General features: G+C 43.7%; 1 protein-coding gene across 2 annotated transcripts in view; it reads left to right on the top strand.

Annotated features, from left to right (window-relative positions):
• LOC142571726 (uncharacterized) overlaps positions 1-17,993 on the top strand; it is a 41,604-nt gene extending 23,611 nt beyond the window's left edge. For both annotated transcript variants that reach the window (XM_075680281.1, XM_075680282.1), the window contains 4 exons: positions 7,031-7,470; positions 9,819-9,890; positions 13,381-13,492; positions 17,767-17,993. In XM_075680281.1, the coding sequence (XP_075536396.1) occupies positions 7,031-7,470; positions 9,819-9,890; positions 13,381-13,492; positions 17,767-17,889 (747 nt within the window). In that variant the 3' untranslated portion in view covers positions 17,890-17,993. The remainder of the gene's footprint in view (positions 1-7,030; positions 7,471-9,818; positions 9,891-13,380; positions 13,493-17,766) is intronic.
• The last annotated feature ends 3,450 nt before the right edge of the window (positions 17,994-21,443 follow it).

The following is a 21,443-nucleotide window of genomic DNA, read 5'->3' as shown; positions in this document are numbered from 1 at the left end:
CGATATTTTCAACGCGGATGAGGCCACATGTTTTTATCAGCTCCTGCCAGACCAGACGATGCACTTCAAAGGGCAGCAGTGCAAAGGAGGGAAGAAGTGGCATCTTTTCGTGACAGTCCTGCTCTGCTGCAGTGCAACAGGCTTGAAGAAAATTAAACCGCTCGTCATTGGCAAGCATGCAAAGACTTGCTGCATGAAAAATGTCATGTCGTTACCGTATGACTACTGTGCCAACAAATGAGGCTGGATTATCAGAGAACTCTTTTCCGAGTGGCTCATCAAACTCGACTACGAAATGAGGAGGGATGACCGAATAATTCTACTGGTTCTCGACAGCTGCGCTGCTCACATTGTGTATGTTTGCTTGACCCACATTCGCTTGGATTTCCTGCCGCCATACAACACGTCCTTGCTGCAACCCCATAGACCAGGGCATTATAAAGAGTGTGAAAGTAGAATTTCGTATGCGCCTTGTGCAGTGGTTGATTATCAACCTCCACCTAAAGCAGCTGACTGCAATCAATATTCGTCAGGCAGTGGAAAAGCGCACAGGAGCTTGGTGGAACTTGAAGGCGTCCACCATTAGCAACTGCTGGCGAAAAGCAGGGCTTGTCAAAGGGCCTGTGCAGCTTGAAGATGATGTGGAGGTGACCGACAACAACCCAGGAGACCCCTGGACCGAGGTTGTGGACCTGCTGCCCACCGTCTCTTCCTTCAACGACTTAATGGAGAGTGACAGCGCTGCACTAATGGCGGCAGACCTGACAACCAAAGAGATTGTTAACTGCATTCGCGACGTCTCCAGTGACGATGATGATCCGAAGGAAGATGACTGTGGGTCACCAAACTCGGAAGATGAGATCGTGTCGAACATTGATGTTTCAGTGCACATGAACAAAGTCTGCACTTTCATCGCTCAGTGCAGTGACGTACCCGATGAGGTATTGCGCAAAGTGGAAGATGTAGATGCGTTCCTAATCGGTTGTGCATGCTGCACGCGCCAAAAGAAAATCACTGATTTCTTCAAATAAAGCAGCTTTGAAGGGAGTGAAACATTTTTATTTGAGAGTATGCTTGTCTGCACATGTGGCTATGGCCAAGGAATGCCATTTGCATTCCTAGGTTTGCCCACTGGCTTATAACCGCAAGTTTTTCATTACAACAATATTTCAAAATAACGAACAATTTTCGGTGGTCCCGTGTGGTTCGTTATGTCGAGATTTGAATGTATACAGATATATGCCACATATATTTAACCTTGATACAACAAACTTCAATATAGCGAAGTTGTCAGCATAAAGAAGTACAGTCAACGACCGATTTTTCGGACCCTCTAGGGAATGTAAAAACGTCCGAAAATTGAGGCAGTCCAAAAAATGAATGCATGCAAAAAAACGCACCTTCTTTCTTTTTTTTCTCATGTCTAGAGGTAAAGGGCGAAGTACCACGCTTCCGAAATCCTGCCAAAGCATCAGTGAAGTGGCTATAAGAAGATGCTTTCAAAAACTCTGTATGCAGCTGACTGCCGGTTTATTATGTACATGTGCATCGTCAGGCAGCCGGTGTTATTGCTGCAGTGGCTTCACGACTTACTTAATAATGGCCGGCTTTCTTCTCCATCGTTAACCGACGGTACTGCTTTCCGCGCTTTGATGCCATCGGCGAGGACGACAAAGACGGAGTGGGGGCCATCCAAGGCAAGCGAAATCCTCAAGTTGTGAACAGTGGAGTTCGCTGACGAGCGTCAAAGCACCTAGGCCTAGTGTCGCAGAGCACACTTGACACAACAGCACAACCACACACTGCTCTAGCCAAAACATGGCCTGCGCAAACAAACGAAATGGCGCCGCTCCGGAAACTCCACCGAAGGCGGAAGTGCAGCCATGAACGTAGCCAGCGTGGCCAGACCAAATCGGTGTGTGACGGCTAGATTCGACTAGTTGTGGTTCAAAGTGGTGATATGCTTGGGCTGCAAGTCGATTTCCTTCGCAAGGGCGCTGCGCAAGGAGCCAAAGGACCTTCCGTCGCATCAAAAAGTCCGGAAAATTGAACGGTAGGGGGTTCGAGCGTCTGAAACTTCAGATGTCCTTATACATTGATTCTATGGGGCTCGTGGCGGTGCCGCGAAGACGTCTGAAATATCAGGCATGTCCGAAATTTGGTATTTAACTTCTTGTCCATAGAGCACCATGTATTGCACTCCTGGCAAATCACGAGAGTGCAATTCAACTATTGGAAAGCGAGACACTTGTGCAATTGTGCCCCTGGTTGGCGAATGTGCGCCGTAGCTTTGCTGCACTGCACAAAGTTTGTGAAAAGTATGTGGCAAGGACAAGAGAGCACCTGTGGAGATTGTGGGTGGTAGCAAAGGCGAGTGAGAAACTGCAGCAGCCTTGTAGTAATTCATCAAATACCTGTAACTTTGCTATTACGGCACCATTGTAAAAAATTATTGTGGCTGTTTGCTGATTGCATACAGCCACAATAATAACAAATGCTGCCACTATAACATCAAATTTTCTATCTCAGATGTTTAGAGGCCCCCTAAATGCAACAAAGTTCATCCATGTCGATTCAGCAGGTATTTCTGAGTTTCACTTGTATTTGAATGGGAACAGTTGGTCTTTATAACGAAATTTCACTGCTGCTGTGAAGGAATATTAAGGCAATAAATAGGAACTTCCGCAGATGCAAATGGTGAAATAGTTGAATTAAAAGTGGCTGCTTGTGAATGCAACTCTCAAATCACTGGCTGCCACACGACCAAGAGCGACTGCAGAAGCAGGGCAGCTTCATGTTCTGTGTAAAGTCCAAGTGTGATAATATCCTTTCGCTCCTCACGCTATATGCTTTGGGTGCAAGTGAAGGCATGCGAGGGTGAGCCAAGAAGGGTGGTCGCTTGATGAGCACCATCTTCCCACACGAGCAAAGGAAAAGAGGAGACGGGAACAAGCTTGCGGTAATGTGATCAAGTGTGCGTGAGGGGTGGAGGGGTGGCAGGTTGTTGCATGTCTCCTTTACTCGAACTCCATGGCTGTGCGTGGCTCTCAGCGCGGCTGAGCGCGCACACAGCCCTCGTGCCGTTTTAGGGGTAATCTGCCGCATATTTTTAGAGTTGGCGTGGTATCATATGCACTGTCTTCCGGTGGGTTTAGTACTGAAGGTTGCATAATCGCAAGTTTTGTAGACATGTAGAAGTGAGAGGCAGATGAAGCATTCGCTCCTCACTGCCGACACTTCTCATGATAGCATGGTCCCACAGCGGGCGACGCTATCAGCTGCGGGAGCAGAGTGCATGCGAAAGTGTAGCTGGCTTCGCTTCATGCCGCTGATGTGAAGAGATTGTCGACACAACATTAAACCATATCTTTAATTGCTGGCTCACAAGTTCAACAGAATGAATTTATTTCTCTTTCATATTTGCTTCTTCTGATTATTCTATAATTTGAAAAATTGGAGCCCCTTCCGTATAAGAAAACTTCATAGGATACTGTATTTATTTGCATAAAAGATCTAATTTCAATATAACAAAATTTAGATATGGTGCAACTTGCCGATTTTACCAACTTCATTATATCGAGGTTTAACTGTGTTAGAGTCACTTAGCATGTTACATTTAGCCTAGTCATCTTCGGAGGCTGTGGACGCACTGGATGCATGGTATTCATGTGTTTGTGCATTTTCATTGCCATGCTGGGATGGCTCATACATTCTCTTGGGGCCACGAGTTGTATTTAGAATGTATCAGTTAGCATAAATCTGCTCTAGATTACTTGTGGCTGAGTTCTGAAACCTTCCTTTCCTTGGGCCACTTCCTTACCTTATTTGAAGAGCCTTTCATGCTTCCTTACCGCAAAAGATGTATGGAGGAAGCAACTGTATTGTGGAAGCTCCCTTTACTCTCCTGCACAAAAGAAACCATTTCGTTAGGTAAATAACGGATTCCGTGCATCAGGGTTCAAGGGTATTCATCGTAAGTGCCACCAAACGTCTTGATTCAGCAAGAAGGTTATTCTGTCAAATAATTTTTAACGTTATATAGTTAATACATAAATGCAAACACTTTTTCCTGATTTACATTCAACGCTAACTCGTGTAAGGGTACCTTCTGGAGAGTAGCGTGGACGCGTTACAGGGGATGCCGGCTGCTTTGGATGTATTAAGTTGCCGTCCTGTGCTGTTTTGTCCTTTCGTTCATAACTTATAGTTGCATTTGCATAGATTTCTGTTATGATGCTTTGACAGTAAGGTGACAGTTGGGCGCTGTTCCTCAGATTGGTTCTCAATTTTTTGTTGCTGTAGGCTTAACAAAAGAATCTATATTAGCTCAGCATGGCCTCGAGATTTGGAGGCGTGTGCGGCCAGCAGCATGTGCACTGCACCAGCTTGGAGGCCACAGATACTTGTACTTTGCACAGAACGCGCTACCCTCTGCTGAAACTTGCTGCTGCCGTTTTCTTCTCACCTGCCAGCCGTTCACCAGAAAGTAATTGTACGTGCGCCGACAAGCATCTTGTGGGAAAGCATTGCCAAGAAGCTGTCGTTCAGTGAAAGCAGCGGGGAAAGGCATTGCCAAGAAGCCCACTTAGTAAAAAAAAAAAAAAAAGGTGGGGAGAGGAAGCATGAAGGTAGCTTTGGGGCTGCCTTATGGTAAGGGAGTGCCAAGGAAGCTTCTACTAAGGACGCCTCAAAAAGGAAACCTTCAGAATTGATGTAAGGTGGCCTAACTGCAATGAAGGCTTCCTTACTCAAATAAGGAAGGTGTCAGAATTTGGGCCCGAGACTATGCATGCTTTCCGTGTTAAAGCTTTGCTGTAAGTGGAATCAGACAGAAACTTCACTCAAGGAAACAAGATTGCTCTAGCAAAAAAAAGAAAAAAAAGTTTTATAACTATTATTCACGAATGGCTCAAATGTAAAAGCATGGTTAGATTAGTCAGTGTGGATTGATTTCCTTAATTTAGCCATGTTGCTGCATTGAAGAATGGAGGAGGTGTTAAATACCAAGAGCTATACCTTTCAATGTTGGCTGGGATGAAAATTATCCACACTGCCCCATATTTTATGGCATGACCATAGCTTATGACTAGGGCTCCGTGTTTTCGGAGCTCACTTTTCTTGAAATTTGGAGGGTGTTTTTTGGAGTTTATCTTTTGGCAGAAATTTGGCATTTATCGGAGTTTATTTCTCGTAAATCCCCGATTCTCTAAAATTCTGAGTTTAATTTTGAATTATTCTCAATACTCCAAAATCTTAGATGAAATATATCTGAACACGAAAACATCAGAATACATGAAGCATATTTTAGTTGTCTGGAAGGTTTAAACGCACAAACACACATACATACAAGCACAAATACTTGAATACAGAACATCTATGTTTGTGCGTATTACAACCTTAAAGCTTGTAATAAACTCGAGCATACTTTACAAGGTTGCTGTCACTGATGGAAGACAGGGCTTCTTCAGCTCGACAGGTGTTTTGATTGTAGATGCTCCACAATTCTCAGGGCGCCCTTGCCGTTGGCGATGCTAACTCTCACATGACAAAACTTGCAAACAATGGCTCTTTCAGATAACGTTGACTCTTCAGAATCACTAAACTCCATTATGTAGTCGCTGGAGAGCGTTCGTTTCCTTCCCATGTTGCTTGCCCAAAATTCATGTGCTACAGAAATGTGTCGCATGAGCATGCCATGCTTTCCGCCATCGGGCTATCCACGCTAGAGTGCCGCCAGGGGACCGTATATCAAGATATCGTCTCGCGCTCCCGGTGGCGACAAGCTCTTTGTTAAATATGCGATGGGTGCAGTGTGTGAGATACTTTTGTCGTGAGGTAAAAGTTTATATCGGCTTTCGATAAAGAATGGAACAGGTTCATATTGGCCTTTAATGTTGGAGTTTATCGGATAAATCCGAATTGTCAAAAATTTTACTGGCGAGTGTTTATCGGATCTTTTTTTTTTATTTATCCGAAAACATGGAGCCCTACTTATGACAAAGCCTTGGATATTGACCTGGCTGATGCTTCTGTGGGCTGAGCGTTTGGCTTTAATGGCACACTTAATAATCGTAGGTCATTACTTCATCATGTTAAATTTGTGCAGACTTGCATGTAACAAATGACATCCTATTAATAACTTTTAATCAGTTAAGTTTATTGGTAGTTTTGCAATTGATCAGTTACCTTATTTATCAAGTAATGCTCACTGCAACTTATTTACTTTTTAAATAACCAATTACATGTACCCGGTTACTTTATCGACAAAACAAGCTGTAAGAGACGATAAAGCTTCGAGCATTTGAATTTGGAGGGAACTACAGTAGAACGCTTGTGATTGTGCCATGCAGCAGCCTCACAATCGCTCATATTTAGACAGGATTATGCGAGCACTCAGAATTTGTTTCCTCATCTTAACTTTTCACCAGATGTTGGCCAACAAATTGAGCCGGCGCTCCTATGGCTTGATGGCCACTTTGGACATTGAAGCCAGGAAGTCACATATGGACGATTTTCCAAGTTTTCCGTTGGCTCTACCGAAAGCCTGTGAATGGTTGGATTCAGCAAGGAAAATGTTAGTTTGTTAGCTAATTTCTCCGTTTCTTTGGGCTATTTGGTTACATTGACAATCATCATTGATAGTTTCTACACAATCTTCCAAGTCTCTTTTTTGTCCCAACATCATTTCACAATGGAATGAGCTTCCACATAATATTGAAAATTGCCAGTTTGATGTGGAGTTTTGTTTCTTGCTAAATATTTCTTTTAATAAGTGTGTATTTATGCAACTGGTAACTATATAACCTGAGGCAAAGTGCAAAAACAAAACACGAGGCCAACAGAAGGGAACGAAGACACAGTGATTTCTCTTGTAACCATGCTATTCTGTAGGTGTATGGGTTTGTATGTATACTGTAATATTCCCCCTATAGTAATGCTTTTATGGCACTGCAGGTTCATGAAATAAATAAATAAATAAATAAATGAATAAATAAATAACCTTGTCTGTGTGTGGTGTCTTGGTGTGCAGGAAGATAAGGAGCTGAACCAGGCTAAGCGTGCAGCGACTAAAAAGCTGAAGCTGCTGCCGGTAGTAGTGCCCCAGCTGAAGAAGCTGGACCTGAAAGGTGCCTTCTTGGACCAGGGTGTTCTGCATGCCATGGCCGAGTGGCTGGCCCCACTTCCTGACAAGAGCCTGCCCCACCTTCAGATCCGTGAACACATGCTGCGCCTTCTTGCCGAGTTCCCACCTCTAGACCAGGGGTTCCTCAAGTCAAGCGGCATCGGCCGTGCCGTCATGTACCTCTACAAACACCCCAAGGAGAGCAAGGAGAACCGTGAGAGGGCAGGCAGGCTCATCAATGAGTGGGCCAGGCCCATTTTCAACCTCAACACAAACTACTCATCCATCTCCAAAGAGGAACGCGAACAGAAGGACTTTGAGCGCATGCCCCAGAAACGCAAGATCAGGTTGGTACATAGCAAATCAGCAAAGTATCCACATGGGAATATACATGGATACATACATATGTCAGCATACTAGGAGTATGCATACTTGTCAATATTTTTTGCAAGCTGTGTACTCACTTTGACCCTCGCATTCGTCGATACTCACTCGTGTTCCTACTCAAGCTCGCTAACATTCACTTGCACTCATAATCGCCTCCGTTCACACTTACTGACGCCCACTCACACCCATAATGTCATCCACTCTTGTTCTCCGGCACTCACCCACACACTCATATCCACTGACACCCGACGACAGTTACCCATGCTCATATGCTCACACAAATTGACCGTTACTGTCTTTTGTTTATACTCGTGTTAACTGCCACTTACTCTTGTTCACGCTTAAGTCCAGTAGAATTCACCAACGCTCATTCGCACTCATTCCACTCACATTCCACCCTTACCGTATGATTGGAAAATTGGCAAAGTAATCCCCATTCACAAAACTGGACCAACCCATGATCCACAGAACTATAGACCTATTTCACTTACATCTGTACCATGCAAATTTATGGAGCATCTAGTTAATTTTCTTGAAAAGAACAACTTCTTCACAGTTATTTATGCAGCATGGTTTCCGTAAGAACTTCTCCTGTGACACTCAGCTCATCCTCTTCACTAATGACCTACATGCCAATTTAGATTCTGGTTTTTTAACAGACTATATTTCTCGACTTTTCCAAAGCGTTTGACAAAGTGAACCATGCATTGCTTCTTCATAAATTAAATGTTCTAAACATAGACCCCTCCGTAATTGATTGGATTCGCGCGTTTCTGACATCACGTGTTCAATTTGTAACCACTAATGACACTAACTCACCTTTAGCTCCAATTGACTCCGGCATCCCGCAAGGGTCTGTGCTCGGTCCTTTATTATTCCTAATTTATATTAATGACCTGCCCACTCACGTTTCCTCGAACATTTGCCTATTTGCGGACGACTGCGCCTTGTATCGTAAGATAACTAATTCTTCAGATATTCTACTAATTCAGGAGGATCTCAATAACATAAATGAGTGGTGTCGTACGTGGCGCATGGAATTAAACATTAGAAAGTGTAAGACTATGAGGATTTCTCGTACTAACGTGATCTGCCCCACCTATATGCTAAATAACATCCCACTAGAATGTGTAACGTCATATCGGTACTTGAGGGTTCACATTGCCAGCAATCTATCCTGGAAAACTCATATTGATCACATAACATCTAAGGCCACTCGTACACTGGGATACTTTCGTCGGAAATTTTCTCTAGCACCATCATCGCTAAAACTCTTATTGTACACAACTTACATTCGTCCACAAATAGAGTATGCATCATCAGTATGGGACCCTGGTCATGACACCCTCATACAGTCTCTAGAGGCAATACAGAATCGATCAGCCCGTTTCATTCTCACCAACTATTAAAGAACTGCGAGTGTCACTAACATGAAAGCTCTCCTACACCTCCCACTGCTATCAACCCGTAGAAAACTATCTCGCATATGTCTTTTCCATAAAATCTACTACCACAACACATATTTACGTTCTATCTTTGTTCAACCGCCACCATACATTTCATCTCGCATTGACCACCGCCAAAAGGTAAACATTCCGCACTGCAACACCGTCGGCTTTTCATATTCATTTCTTCCCCAAACGAGCAAAGATTGGAATAACTTATCCGCATTACTTACAAGCATAACTGACACCAATAACTTTAAAAGCACACTTCAAAGTTTCATGTTATAAATTAATGTTGCGTTTGCTTGTTCTGTATAATAACTGCTTTTATGCCATAATGTGAAGTTATGGCTTGTATTATTATATGCTATGTTCTTTCCTTTCTATTTTTGTTACGCCGTGTATTTTTGCCATGCTTACAAGTTTCTATTTTCCATTCTTATTATTTTGTATATGATGTTTTTTTTTTTTGCCATGTTGTTTGCCTTCCTTCCTTATTTTGTGATTTGCCTCTGTATTTACTTTACCCCTCCCCTCTGAAATGTACAACCGTACCTTGAGGGTATGATAAATAAATAAATAAATAAAACCTTCGGCACTCGCTTAGGATCTATATTGCCTTTGAAATGAGTGTCACACTTGTTACTCGTGAGTATGTCGACCTATGCACAGATGTGACAGTACCACACTGCATTTGCAACGTAGTTATCTCTATATGAGGAGCCACTGTTTACTTGCAGCCACTCTTTCTGGTCCAGTTAGGAATCGTAATGCTGCGTGAAAAATATTTGACTTGGAGGAAACAAAGACCAAACTTTAACCTTTGAAGGTTTTCCTAACACCTACTGTGCTCTTGTGACCAGGCTGGACCATTCTACCGAGGAGGAGCCACCAAGTAAAAAGGACATTGACAAGGCTTTGACTGGAGAGGACAAGTGAGTAACTGCCACATTGAAAAGAATACAGTGGTGCACTTTTGTGAACACCCACGTAGGTGTAGTTTTATGAAGACAGTTGTTTCCATCTGGAAAAAAAAAAAAAAATTGTTGTCTCAGAAGACGTTTCGATATACTATATCCAAATTTTAAACCTTTTGCAATATTTTGATTCTGAGAACATTGCAATTGTTTGAATCGGTGAATCTCAACCATACATGTGCCCGAGAACTTCTGTGCTCTATCAAGCGTAATAATTGATCTGGCTGGCCGTCGTGAGAATGGTTAGCCACTATAACCATCTATTGCTATAAGTTGAATGAGCATTCATGTATATTGAACAGTAATCTAACAGAGCTTGAAGGTGCCACCTTATTTATGGCATCTTTAGCTGGTCATCTCAGAGTGCTCTAAACTGCTCTTGCAAGCAGCATTGTTTTCGCCTTGATCTTGTGTGATGTGAGATTTTGTACTCAAACCCTTATGTAATGCCCCTGAAGTTGAGGCTCTTTAAGGAAAATAAATTGACCTGGACATGACTGGTCAAAAGAGAGTTCGTGCCTTGCATTCAGATGGTTCTTTTCGAGCACTCTCAGGCGCTCCGAGCACTTGTCAGTGGAGCAGTTATCGAGATTGAGAGCATTTCACATTTTGTGATCTCATTCGCAGGATTGCCACTGTTTGTGACACTCCACCGTAGCCTAGGCAACTGCATGCTGGTATCTCAATAAACGCTTGTCCGAACGGTGCCTCCGCAGTTTTTCCTGGCAGAGTTGGCAGCTAGGCGAAACTGGACTTTTGCTGTAATCTTACGATTTCGCTTCCATCATTTCCTCCTCCGAGAATGAGTCTCACACTCTATTTGCATGCTTGCCTTCTGCCTCTGTGTTCGAAAAACGTTGGATCTGCCCGATTCTGTGTTGGAAGGTGGAGTGTTGCAGTAATGTGTGCTGTGGCGCTCAATTCTTACACATTTCTGGAAAAGGCATTAGTATATATGCACAGTGTGAATAAGGGGAACAAAGGCGCTAAATTTTTAGTTATTTACAATGATATGAACCCACTCATATACTGTATGTCCTATATCATATGAATATTAGCAAAAGCTCATTCATTCACAACTTGTTAATTCTAAATTCGGATAATTCGAAGTAGCCACCGCGGTTCGTCCAGCAATGCATTTAGAGCAATATGTAACACACCCCGCTAATTCACACTGAAATCTGCACCGCCACCGGCAATTCGACCTCCGCACTATCATGGATAGGGAGAGTCACCGCGCGGACTGCGCAGCTTTGCTTTTTCTATCTGCGGTCCTTTGTTCAGGCCTGACTGGAGAGAGGCGCGTTTGCGCCTGGCCAGGCATGGCCAACGCCTTTGCTGCAAGTCGCTTCTCTGCCGTGAGGTTCATTATAAAGCTCAAGAGCAATAAAATCATTGCCGTGCACCGTATGATGCATGTGCAAGCGAAAGCGTGCGAGGGTGAGCCGGTGAATGCTGCCCAATATCGCATGCGCGAGTGAGAAATGCGGGGCGAATGCGCGCCCTCTCTTTTTGCATGAGAGGGAAGGAGGTGAGGCGGAGATGGGAGGGACATTCTTCTCCGGCGGCTGCTGCTTACGGCGCAGCCCTGCGGGCACCATATCTTGAAAGCGATCTGCAACGTGGCTGAAGTGCACGCCCGCGTGGGCTAGGCATGGGCCTCAGCTTCGAAGTGATATGCGATGTTTGCAGAGTGCGCATAGTGCCGGCAGCTTCGTATGCAATTTGCTTTCTAAGTTTCGTTCGTGTTGAAGCGAGAGCTGTACGAAGGTTAATTCGCTCGCTGCTACTGCCACGATTACTCACTCCAGCATTTTTCAGCGAGTTTCCGTGGTCATCGAGCGAGATGTGTTCATGTTTACCTGTGCACACGTGGCACACTACTTAATTTATTTAGTAAGCGAATATTTACAAGTTTATATGGCTCATAATGCTACAATCCTTACTATGTATAGCTATCTATTAATTTGCTATCGCAATCGATGCTTTGCTTTTCGAGCGAAACTGCAGCTTTTTCTTTTGTTTCCGTGCCAGTCGGCACGACGAACACGCGGATGGAGCAACAGCCATCTCGATGTCGGGCATGTCAGACTGCGTTGGCCGGGTCTGGTTACGTTGGCTGTGTCAGTGCTTCGAAATATAGACGTTGTTCATGCCAGCGTGACGTAGCGTGTGTGCACAGCTCACGCCACGTCGGACTATATATGCACCTTAAGCAAGCGATTTTTTTATCACTTTCATTCATTCGAATTTTGTATGACTCGAATTTTCGTAGCATCCCTGCGGAATTCGAATTAACGAGCTTTTACTATAACATACACTTCCATTAGCTCGGCTCCTGTTAGTGCGATCCCATATGAAGGTCCTGGCAGGTGCCCATCAATTTCTACGGGACCAAGCTTTCTTCATTTCGATCTCAAAATTTGCCTTTGCCGGATAATTGGAACTTGACTATCAGGACACACACCTGACTCCTATGGTGACCCCAATAGCAAGCCCTTTGGGGGTAGCATCTGTCTCGGCTGAGCTTAGGGGACAGTCAATGCGTTGAAGACACATCATCCCCCATCGAAAATGCCTATTTTCAACCTGCCCGAAGAGGATTTTCAAGCAGTAACTGTAGCTCACAATTTCTGGTTATGGTATTTGCTTGATTATAAGTCACACCTCGTTTTCTTATCTTATTTTGCAATCAGACATGAAACCAAAACCGCCTTTGTGGCATTCGTATGCTTTATAGCATAAGACAGATTTTTTGCAGTAAAGCAGACTAGGAAACTGGCTGCCAATGTGGAACATATATTAGACCCTTGCCCATTTTTTTGCCAAGAAATCGGGTGCTTGCCAGATTTCTACATTGTTTAGAAGCTTTAATGTTGCTTTTACGTTAGTTTTCTACTTCGGACACAGAAAACGGGCATTCATTTGATTCGGGGTATGTTAGAAAAGGGCAAATACTGCCAAATTGGTAATCACTGGTGTGTTTTCGAATTTTTTTTGCATCTTGATTAGTTTGGTCCGCTAGATAATGTGATCAATTTCGTTGGTCTCTTTGGTGTTGAATTATTAGAATTCGACTATTTGTTTCCATGGTCACGATCTGACCTTGATGCCCAGCAATGACTGAAAAGAAAGGCTTTTATTATTATCATTTAATCCACCTTTTCTGGTTACATTTATACAAGGAAAGAAAGAAAATGCAGTGTTTCTTCGAGAGATGTGGCCTTCAGGATACTAGACATGTCTATAGGGGTCTGAAGGTGCATGCAGAATCCAGTTTCAGAGCCAGTGATTTAAAATGAAGGCTAGAGATTTTTCTTATAGCAGGTGGTTGTGGTGACACTGATAACACAATTTTTAGTACTTGCGCCTGGTGCAAACAGGACGTTGTACCTCTTTCATGTTGGTTTGTGTGCCCCGTGTTCTGAAACCACTTGTCAATGCCCAGATCCCTGAGGCCTGGCGAGAAGGGCTGGGTGGCAAGAGCAAGGGTGCCAATGCCATCTACCAAAGACTACGTGGTCCGGCCAAAGTGGAACTGTGACACTGAGTTTGTCAAGGTGCGTTACCTGTGACCATGCAAAATAATAACGCATTGATAACAGTGTGATATCTTTGCTTTACTTTCTTTAGTTATCGCCCTTGACACATTATTGTTTCATTTAAAGGGACCCTGAAACGATTTTGACGATTTTGTACAAATGTACTGAGTTGTTAGAGTAGGTCCTTCTGATCATTGACGCATCTAAGTGCTCTGCGTAAAGCGAATAATTCATTATAAGGTTTTAAAAATGTACATCGCAGCACACTGCCTGGTGGAATTTTCAGCCGCCCCTACCCATATGACATAAATCACCCAATTGACGTCAGTAGGGCAAGCTATCCGATTGGCTGCCCAGGGAGCATCATCAATAATTTTCCACCTTTATGGTGAACAAATGGTGTTCGTAATATTGAAATGTTGATTTGTTTCTATAAAAAGAAAGTAACAGAAAGAGAATGCACAAGAACAATTTCTCACTAAGCTTAAGCACTTCCGGCACACAGCAAACGTCGTCTGCTTGTGTTACAACATGCTCCATTTTGACGAGAGCTGCGTGGTCAGAGCCAGTCTCAGTCTTTTTGCGAGCACTATGGTTCGACTTTGTTGCGTTGTGGACTGCAAACGCAGCAACTGTCAATATGCCAAGCTGTGACATCGTGTCCCTCTGCAAGGCAGCAGACGAGCGGACTGGCAGCAGCGCATCGTACTGCCACTATCCGATCAGTGCCAGGACTTGCACGTTGTTGGCCGTCACTTTACACCGAAAGATTACTAACGCAATAGCGTTTTGCGAGTCCTGTATTAGAGTAAACGCAAGCACAAAGGGACAGGGCCTGGCCGTTTGATCGTGTTGTTTCACGGGATGAGCAGAAGCGCAGATGTGAATGGTCTGCACGGTGCAGCTACCTGATGGCACAGAGCTTGACCATACACTGTAGCAGTAACGAAATGTGTTCTTCTTTACTGCTGGTGTAAATTTTTTGCAGGAATGTAATCATTAACACATTATTTTTGTAGATGTTTAAAATGTTTTACACTTGGTTAGAGCAATATTAGGTCATTGTTTCTCTACTTAAGCTGTGCACCAATGGGTGGCTGGATCGTGGAGATTGATCAGGCAGCTTACGTACGTCTATTCTAAATGTCCTTCATCAGCTTGAGCTTATGCCTCCAGCCATCCATCGAAACCCCCAGCTCGCCTGTGGTTACCGGAATACCAGACACGTTCAGCGCTGTGACAGAATGCTTACAACGCACGCTGCTTTGATAGCTCTTGCTTGGGGTCGACAGCCAAGCAGCTGGCGGAGAGTCTGGAGAGGCTTCACATGCTCACTCCTAGAGAACTGGAAGTCAACGACACGACATGCCCTCATGACGCAGAGCTAGTGAAGGCAAAGCTTAGCCCCGATCACTCGGCGAACGAGTTGAGGAGAAAATGCTGACTATGGAGGAGGGTAACTTGTAATCGTCCGTAGCTCTCTTAATATGAGACGTTTCACACAAATTGTGGTGCGAATGATTAACTTCAGCTGTACCTTACGTGTCTACAAAATTTGTCCGAACCGTTTCAGGGGCCCTTTAATGTTTCGAAGTGCAAGCTCTTGGATTACCTGTACACATTGACGCAACCTGCGTGTTCTCGAAGGTGCACACAGTTGCCTGTACATAAATGCGCATTCCAACTAAAATCTTCCAGCTCGTTTATGAAAGTTTGCCATGTTAGATTCAGTTCATCGTGAAACTTATATGTCATGCATAAACATGTATAAATAGCAGCTAAGCAAAAGCTGCTTCAGTTCTGATTCACCAACAGCTTTGGTACTTGTCACTATTGTCGCTGCCAATTATTTTCTTTACAGGGACTAGTTCGCCTAATGAAATGTTTTTTATTCATTTAATTGCTTTTTATGTCATGCCATTCATTCACCGTCCGACAATACTGTTTAGTTTTTTTAATGCAGATTAGAAGCGTGGTGTAGCATGTTTCCTTTGGACCAAGCAACAAAGTGCTGGCAATCTTTTTGTTGTTTGCATATACGAAAATAAATATTAGTACCGTTAAACCTTAGTATAACGAACTTCAATATAATGAAATTCTCGATATAACAAAGTATTTTACTTTTCATAACCTCTTCTCCATAGAAAACCATGTATTTAGACCCTCAATATAAGGAAGTGTGTTTGTATGTGATTTCAATATACAGTAAAACCTTGTTATAATGAAACAGGATATAACGAACTAATGTATATAACGAAGCAATCGTGATTCCCCTTGAAATTCCAATAGATGCCCATGTATTGAAAACATTGTTTTAACGAAGCTAAAATTTGCTCGCAATGGGTGTAACGAACCTTTCTTAATAGCACAGTCCTTTGCCACTCGTTCCTGCGTTTCGCGGTGCTGTTGTGCCTTGCCATAGCCGAGGCCAGTGCGCTGCTCTAGCTGCACGCGCTCCTGGCGCCATCTCTCGTGCATGACACGAGCCTTGCTCTCTTTGCTCCTCCTCCAATGCCACCCAAGTGCGGCGGCAATCAGAGCACCAGCTCGGTGGCGGCTGATTTTGATGATGTGCTCTGCCCAAGCCGAAACTCATAGCCGCCGCCGTTCACCACTGTGTGTACTCCTTCCCCCTCCTCTCCTTTGTGGCGGCGACCACGCGCTCTGACGTGGTGTTCCCTGACTGCTGAAGTGCCGGCTCAGAATCAGCCGATCATGGTACGCGCTTCCCAAGCCGAGACGCAAAGCCACCTTCAGTTGACACGCGAGCAGCGTCAGCTGCCGGCGCTTTTCGTGATAGCGTCGTCCTAGTGCGGGCGATGCTATCAGTCGCGGAATTAGAGTGCATGCGAAAGTGTGGCTGGGTTCGCTTAATTCGTACTGCCGATGTAAAGATATCATCGATGTGGCATGAAACTGTGTCATTCGTCGCTGACTCCCACATTCGTCAAAATGAACTGTTTTCTCATTCAAGTTTGCTTTTTTTGATTGTCCGATCATTCAGAAAATAATCGGACAATCCTTTCCTGTAAGAAAAATCCCCTTTCCTTGCAAGAAAAATCGATCGGCGAGTGTACTTATTAACATAAAGCCGAATTTCAATGCAACAAAATTTCAATATAGTGAAGCAAATTGCCACTTTTGCCAACTTTGTTATATTGAGGTCTAACTGTATATTTTTTCTATTAGAAAGTTGTGTAATGACCTCTTTCTTATGGGAATTCATACTAGTGCCTTTAAATCAGCAAAATAAATACAATATAGCTTATTTTTTGTGTGTGTGTATGTTTTCTGGAAGCAAGAAACCTGCTATTTTGTGTGCCAGTGTATTAATTATGATAGAAGTAGTTGTGAGCTTACGCACATTTGATATCTTACGTATGGAGGTCACCAATTCACAGCTTTTGCCCATAATTCTAAGGCTATGTGAATGTGTTAGTGTGCCTAAGTTGTCATATTCATGCCCAGGAATTAGGGACATTCGAGCGCTCTAATATTTGAAATTCCTGTGATGATGCAAGCAATGATGTACAGCACCACGTGCAGCCACTCGCTAGGCTGAGCGTAGTTAAAGGGAAAGAAAAGTGCTCTGAAGACTGGAGTGGAGCAAGTGCACTCACTTTGATTTTATCATTGAATTTGATCTCTGTCATAAGTGCTTGGTCATGGCCCAACTGATCGTGGTTGCTCACCAGCAAGTATGCTTATATTATTTTACGTTTGATTGAGTGATTGTTTCGCGACTGGAATATCATTTTGGTTCTTTCAAGACTCACAATTAGTATGACGAGCTAAAAGCAGATTCCTTGCAAGTTTGTAAAACAGCTGGAACATAATTGACACCATAGTTTCTTTGCCTGTTGCTTTTGACTGCACATACTTCCCTCAAATTTATAGTTTCCATAGACTCCCATAGTTCAAACATTGCATGCAGTTTGGAATAGGTCTACAGCTGTAAACAGTGACACTCAATTGGGATGTAAAACGGTGCATAGAATGAATTTCCTCCAGGCATCCTTTCATTATGGTGTTTGTGATATTTTGCACTTTTAAATTGTGGTCTGTGGGATATGTTATTAACAAAATTGTCCCTTTTTCACAGAAACTGTGCCTGTTTCCACTTATGGCTGTGATGGGGCACTAGTTATCTCTAATTCCTGTGCTTATAATTGCATGGTGTTTGGTGTCATGCATATAGCAAAAATTGAAACTGAACCAGCCAGGCCAACAGTGTACCACAGAAAGATTGAGCTGAACTTGATTCTTTTTTCCTTTTCTTTCATTGCTTGCAGAACACGAAGAAGACAGTGACAAGGCTTGATAAGCACATGCGGATGATTCAGGAGAGGAAAAAGAAATCAAAAGCACAGAGAGCTGTCACTATCAGCATAGAAGGAAGGCATATGTCCTTGTGATTGCACATTGAACTGACTTCATTTTTTTTCCCTTAGGATCTACAAGCTGTGCCACATTACAATCAGAAGTGTAAAGAAATAAAATATATATGTGACAGTTTGGATGTTCATGCAGTTTGCTGATCATTGCCTCCTTAAAGGGACACTAAAGGTGCCATTATGCATTATTTATTTAGTTTTGAAAAAACTGGACTCGGATAATTTATGCCAGGTTTCACTGGTTCTAAGCTCATTTAGGCTCACGTTTCTCAAAAAGAGAAAAAAAGCTTGTATTTCCTGCACTGATATTGATGTGGAACTTCATTTATATGATCCAGTTACGTACAATTTCCTGGTGCCAACATTCGTAAACGAGAACATGGAAGTGACCCAATAAAGTTACTCTTCTCTTATACCAGTTCATATGTTCCTGGAAAACATGATCTTTTGGCATCAACGCTCAGTACACTGCCAAACTACGATTGTATGCTACGTTTCTTGGCTGTAGGTCCTATGTAAACAAGAAAAGGTGCGAGGCAAACAAGAACAGAAGCCACTTGTATGAGCAGCTTCTCCGCAATACTTGCCCACCTGTCTGGCGTAAAAATACTGGTTTGCACTCATTTTTCTATCCCGGCACCAGCAAATCTCCTTCCGGGTCATCGCACGCCACATTCAAAGCTATAGCCACCAACCGTATTGTGGTAAGCATCTTCACCTACCTGTTTCACAGCATGTGGGGCATAGTGCCATTGGAAGCATACTGCGCTCTTTTAATTCCCCCGTTGCCCATCAGCTTGATTTTGTTTTGGTTTCCCATCATCTTGAAACACTACGCAATACGAAAACAACAATGTGCATCTCTGGCTGCTTGGGTCCCATCAGGTCGACTCGCCTGGTGTCTCGAGCTGCTACAATTCGCACAGAGTGGACACGTCTAAACTTTGCTCCATTGCCCTGCATCAAGGAGCTGCTGGCCCAAGCCAAATAATGAGGGATGGAAACAACCTTGCTGGAGCTGCAGAAATGAGAATGTGTGTCTCCGACCGCATGGAGCTCTACCAGCTCGGCGTGCTTTGGCATCGTGTGCTGCAATGATTCACGTAATGCAGCGCATTACGTAGATGTCAACTACAGTCTAGTCTGTCAAATCTTTAGTGATTTTGGATCGTACGTTCTCCCACTTAGTACCTTTTCGCATTTTTGACTCAAAACGTATGAATGAAGTTCTACAGTATTAGCATAGGTCAATCATGAGTGAGGGGCTAGTAATGATATAGTAATGCAGTCAAACCTCGATTTAACGAGATTCCCAATGTAATGAACTGCTTTCATTTCTCGATCTTATTCCATTGAAAAGCATGTATTCTCGATTTAACGAAATAATTTCGTGACACAGTTTCGTTCGACATCAAAATTGTTACAGCGCAAACACACGCAACCACAAAGTATCGAGGACGAGACACAAGCGCTTGTGTCTCGCCCTTGATACTTTGTGGTTGCATGTATTTGTGCTGTAACAATTTTTATGTCAAGTATGCACCAACTCGCCCAGAAAGAAGTTTTAACACAGTTTCGACTTGACGAAGTTTGCTTCACAGCACGTGGAGCCTGTACGGCTAGTAAATCTAGCAAACAAGTATAAAAATGTCGGCCGAGGCAAAAGTTACTTCAAGCGTCCTTCCGCATGAAAAGTTGGAGCGGCAAAAATGCTGTCAAAGCGCGCACACCGGGACGCAGTAGGCGGGAAACGCCGCTGCGCCATTTGTCGCGTTGGCAAACAACTTGCGGGCACGTGGCCGCTCGCAGCGCCCGGAGAAACGCGAGAGCTGACAATTCTGTTTCTGCAAAGGGGGTATGGGGAAGGGAGTGAACGCGTGGTAACGCGATCAAGCACACGCACGGTAAGTGGAAAGACAGAGCCTCCTAAACGGTTCGTGCCTTGGTGCGCATTGGTTTCCCGCGCGTCTAGAGTTGGTAGTCGCGTAATCTCAAAGTTTCCGAGATGTGCTGCAAAGCGTTCGCTTGCATTCTAACGGCGAGTTCGTGGTCATCGCATGAGCTCTGTTGTTAATATTCGCCCTAGCGCGCGACACCAATAAAACTACAAACTTTCGTGTAGTTGTCTCTCTGCTATCGCCATCAATGCCCCGCCTTTCTCGCGAAACTTTTTTTTTTTTCGCTGAAGACGAATATTAGCACCTTTTTACTTTTGTTTTGATCTGTGGGCATCGGCTGCTGGCACTAAGCGCAGTCAGCCATGGCGTGCAAGATTTACGGCGCCGCGCGACACAAATCCCGAACGCCGCGAACCACGTCGGTACAACGCTATCGGCGCGATTTGCACCGCACGCGCTCCGCACGCGCTGGCGCTCGTAACTACGCTATTATGGCCCGACCGTCTTGCGATTTGTTTATAAGTGCGTACTAAGAAGGAACTATCCGGCATGAACGCTCTGTTGTTTTTCCTGCTGAATCGTCAAAACCCTGAAATTCACGGCTTAATGAAGTTTTATTTTTTTTTTTGCTGCACGTACGACTTCGTTATATCGAGGTTCGACTGTAATAGCGAAATGTAGGTGCTACTAGAGGTGTGCAGTTTGGCTCAGCTTAGTTACGATGGTCTAGCTAGTCAAGCTGTATTCACACAATAGATATGATCCACACAAATCAGTCGCATGGCATGTGACATACATCAGATCACTTCGTAGTTGGCATAAAAAAAAAGAAAAGACAGACAGTGCATACGACCTGACCCTACTTTCGCTTCCCCAAGAATGGGCGAGAGCGCAAACGCATTGAAAAGCTGTGTGTTCACTCAAGGCCATCGAGATAACCGCATGAGCTACGCATTCCAGTTAAACAAGTGAATTAAACTAAAGACGATTGCTGCTAGGTTAAGATGTTTTTATTAGTATCTTGATAGTATTTCTTGAAAATTTTAGCAGTGATTTGGTTAGCAAGTAAAATTAAATTATCGGGTTTTACGTGCCAAAATTACGGCCCGATTATGAGGCATGCAGTAGTGGGGGACTCCACAATATTGGACTACTTGGTTTTTTTTTAACGTGCATCTAAATGCAAGTACACGGGTGCTTTTACATTTCGCCCCTATCGAGCAGCGATTTGTCTTTCGGCCACATTGTGAAATGCTTTGTGGGGGCGATCAAGTGAGCCTGGCAGGAATGACTGATGTACGATAGTGCAATATGAAATCTGCAAGGTCAAATGGCGACTCAACAATGTGTGAATACAGCATAAGCATTGCCCGAAATGGAGGTCAATGAACAGGTACCTGCATGCAAAGTGTACTAGGCCACATGGCTCTGTCCTTGAGTGAAGATCCTCGAAGTTCATTGAGGATGCCATGTTTCTGTATGCGAAAGATGATGCCAGCTCATAAACTATTTCATTCTAGTTAATACAAATGCATGCTATGATGACCATCCCTCCACACGGGAATTTCAAGTTTTTTTCTCGATGTGGAGTCGGATGACCAGATTTACACCACCCAAGACTGTATGAAAAAAAGCCTAGACTGAGTTTCTCACGGAGCTGTTGAACAGCGAATAGTT

This window comes from Dermacentor variabilis, chromosome 2 (assembly GCF_050947875.1).
Source record: "Dermacentor variabilis isolate Ectoservices chromosome 2, ASM5094787v1, whole genome shotgun sequence".
NCBI lineage: Eukaryota > Metazoa > Arthropoda > Arachnida > Ixodida > Ixodidae > Dermacentor > Dermacentor variabilis.
This window is presented reverse-complemented; position numbering and strand designations above follow the sequence as displayed.